Source organism: Vombatus ursinus, unplaced genomic scaffold (genome assembly GCF_900497805.2).
Source record: "Vombatus ursinus unplaced genomic scaffold, bare-nosed wombat genome assembly UNPS02014839.1, whole genome shotgun sequence".
Lineage (NCBI taxonomy): Eukaryota > Metazoa > Chordata > Mammalia > Diprotodontia > Vombatidae > Vombatus > Vombatus ursinus.
The window spans coordinates 5,510,741-5,513,751 of NW_020954617.1; the positions used below are offsets into that span (position 1 = coordinate 5,510,741).

The 3,011-nt window shown below is 44.5% G+C and overlaps 1 protein-coding gene across 1 annotated transcript in view; it reads left to right on the forward strand.

The window, feature by feature from the left end:
* Positions 1–702: 702 nt before the first annotated feature.
* The window catches only part of CCDC136 (coiled-coil domain containing 136), a 33,523-nt gene continuing 31,214 nt past the window's right edge, over positions 703–3,011 (forward strand). The window contains 1 exon segment of the mRNA XM_027840175.1: positions 703–805. Coding sequence (XP_027695976.1) covers positions 703–805 — 103 coding nt within the window.

The window sequence follows — 3,011 nt, forward strand, 5'->3', positions numbered from 1 at the left end:
CAGAGACACTGGTTGTAAAAATTGTTTCCCAGCTTTCTGCCTGTCTTCTAATGTTGGTTGTACTTGCTTTGTTTGTGCAAAAACTTTTAATTTAATGTAATCAAAATTATCCATTTTGCATTTTACAATGTTCTTGTCTCTTGTTTGGTCATAAATTCTTCATTTCTCCACAAATCTGACAAGTAAACTATTCCTTGCTCTCCTAGTCTGCTTCTAGTATCATCCTTTATATCTAAATCGTGTACCCATTAAATGTTTTATTCTAAATTTAACAAACACCACATAAAATGGAAAGCCTTGGATGTAGTATATGTGTGTGTGTGTGTGTATGTGTGTGTGTATATGTGTGTATAGCAGGGGCAGGCTGGAATACTTTCCATGTAGCTGGGTATATTCTCTGCCAGAGAGTACTACTGTGAGGACAAGGGCTTTGGCCTCTGCTAAATACATGTGTGACACAGAAACTCCTGATTTGTTCCTTGGTCCCCTAGACGGGACTTGTATTGAAGATGATTGTGCACTGAGTCAGGAAGAAGCTACTCACACAGTAGGCCATAAGAAAAGCCGTACGGAGGCAGTGCCCTCTTTTGAGCCAGGAACATCAGGACTCTTCCTGCTTCTCCCCTGTACTTCCAGCAAGGGGAGGATGGGGTTTCTTTCTCTTCCCTGATGCCCTATTCCCTCACTGTCCCCAAAATGGCGATGGCAGCTGGAGCACATGACAAAGAGAACATGTGTCTGCCAGGCAAGATTGGGTTCCTGGCTGCCTTCTGCCCTGATCACAGATCTGGAACTGACAGTATTGGTGGCCATTTCATGAATTCCTGAGTCAGTACTGGCTGCCAGTAGGAGGTGCTTACTGTGAGCATGCCCTTTTTCCAAGAAGAGAACAGCCATAGAATCATCCTGAACCTGAAAGGAATAAGAAACAGTGCCTGATTGTGCCCTGAGTCAGGCAGACAGTTCAGGCCTGAGATGAAATGGAGACATCTGTTCATCAGCCCCACAAAGTGGAGAGATACCATTTAGGGAGAGTACAATGGAGGGGGAGGGTTTTATGTTTTAAGTCTTTGTTAATTGGCTCTTATGAGTTTTTTGTTTTAACTATGAAATCTGTGGTGGAGGAAATACATGACTGGCCTATAGCTGATCTCCACGTTGTACACCAAACACCTTTGAGAGCTGGGAACTTATTTGGGGGATACTTAAGACATAAGCCTATCCTAAGCTTTATCTTAAAGCTATTCCCTCCCCCCTCCCCCGAGGTTTACTTTGGGAGCATAAAGAGCCACAGAGGTTATTCTACCTCCAGGATCGAGTATCAGAGTCTCTGGCTTCTGAAGCCATTCTAACCTGAGTCCTTCCTCCCTTTCTAGTCTTCTTCCACCTCACTCCCCACCATGCACTCTGCATTCCAACAACAGGAACCTTCTTCCTGTCCTCATATGCAGTACTCCATCTCCAAACTCTGAGCATTCCACTCTGGCTGTCCCCCATGCCTGGAGTGCCCTCCCTCCTCACCCCCATCTCCTGGCTTCCTTCAAGGCTCAGCTCAAGTGCTACATTCTTCAAGAAGCCTTTCCAGCCCTTCTTCACTGAAAGTGCTTTCCCTCAGATTCAACCCCTAATCTATCCTGCGTGTATCTTGTTTGCACACAGTTGTCTGCATGTTTGCATGCAGTCCTAACCCCAACAGAGTGTGAGGTCCTTAAGAGCAGGGACATCTTTGCCTTTCTTACCACAGTGCCTGGCACATAATAGGCACTTAACAAATGCTGTGTGACTGACTAACAAAGAAAGAAACCTCCATTTGGCATTGCGTTCACCTTCAAGATATCATATGAGTCCAGAGCAGGAGTCTCAACTTCTGCAAAAAGCCTTTTCCCTCTGAGACCACCACAGGCATTTATTGTCTGTGCATAATTTTTGCCTGCTGTCTCTCCCATTAGACTTTGAGCTCTTTGGGAGCAGGGACTGTTTTTTGCCCTTTTTGTATCCCCAGTTTGTATCCCCGGATCTTAGCACAGTGCCTGGCACACAGCCGGTGCTTAATAAATGCTAGTGGACTGATCTAACATTCAGGGTTGGAGAGAGTCAAAAATTGAAGGAAGCAAACTGCAGATCTAAGAAGACATTAGATTCTTCTATCTAAGAAGATCTAAGTTCTGAACAGGCATCCCATCTTCCTTTGGTTAAACCCTTGGTGAGGCAAGTAAAAGTTACTGGGAAGTTTTCTTTCAGGGTGCTATCTTCATAATAATACGCTTTGTAGTTTATAGGAACACTTTCATACACATTATCTTATTTTGAACCTCACAACAATCCACTGTAATGTAGATGGAAAAGGTATTACTAATGGGGCATGTGAAGCTTAAGGCAGGTGAAATGATCTAGAACCCAGTCAGTATTCATTCCACTGGACCAGGGATGGGGAACCTTCAGCCTCAAGGCCACATGTGGCCCTCTAGGTCCTCAAGTGCGGCTCTTTGACTAAATCCAAACCTCACAAAACAAATTCCCTAAATAAAAGGATTTATTGTGTAAAACTTGGACTCAATCAAAAGGCCACACCCAAGGACCCAGAAGGTCACGTGCGGCCTCAAGGCTGCAGGTTCCCCACTCCTGCACTGGACTGAATTTTCTCTGCTTGTCCTTCCTACTTCTCCCTTATAATCATTGCTGCATACTACCCCTTCAGCAATTTTAAGTTTTTAATGTCTTGTGTTAAAGGAAGACTTCCCTTGCTTGTAGTTAACATGTTGGCTGTGGGGTTGGTTGTTTTGTTTTTGGGGTGAGGCATGGTGGGAGGTGGAGAGGAAACATCTAAGAACCATTGGTCTATAGGTTCAGTTCTTAATTTAAGTATAGAAGATTGCAATGAAGCTCATTTCCTGATAGAAAAGTTGCTGGGTGTTATGGGCTTATTCTGTTCCTGTACGTCTTTTAGAAGCAAATCCATTTGCCATCTGACCAATGGATTAGGTTGACAACCCTGCCCCCCCCCCCCCCCC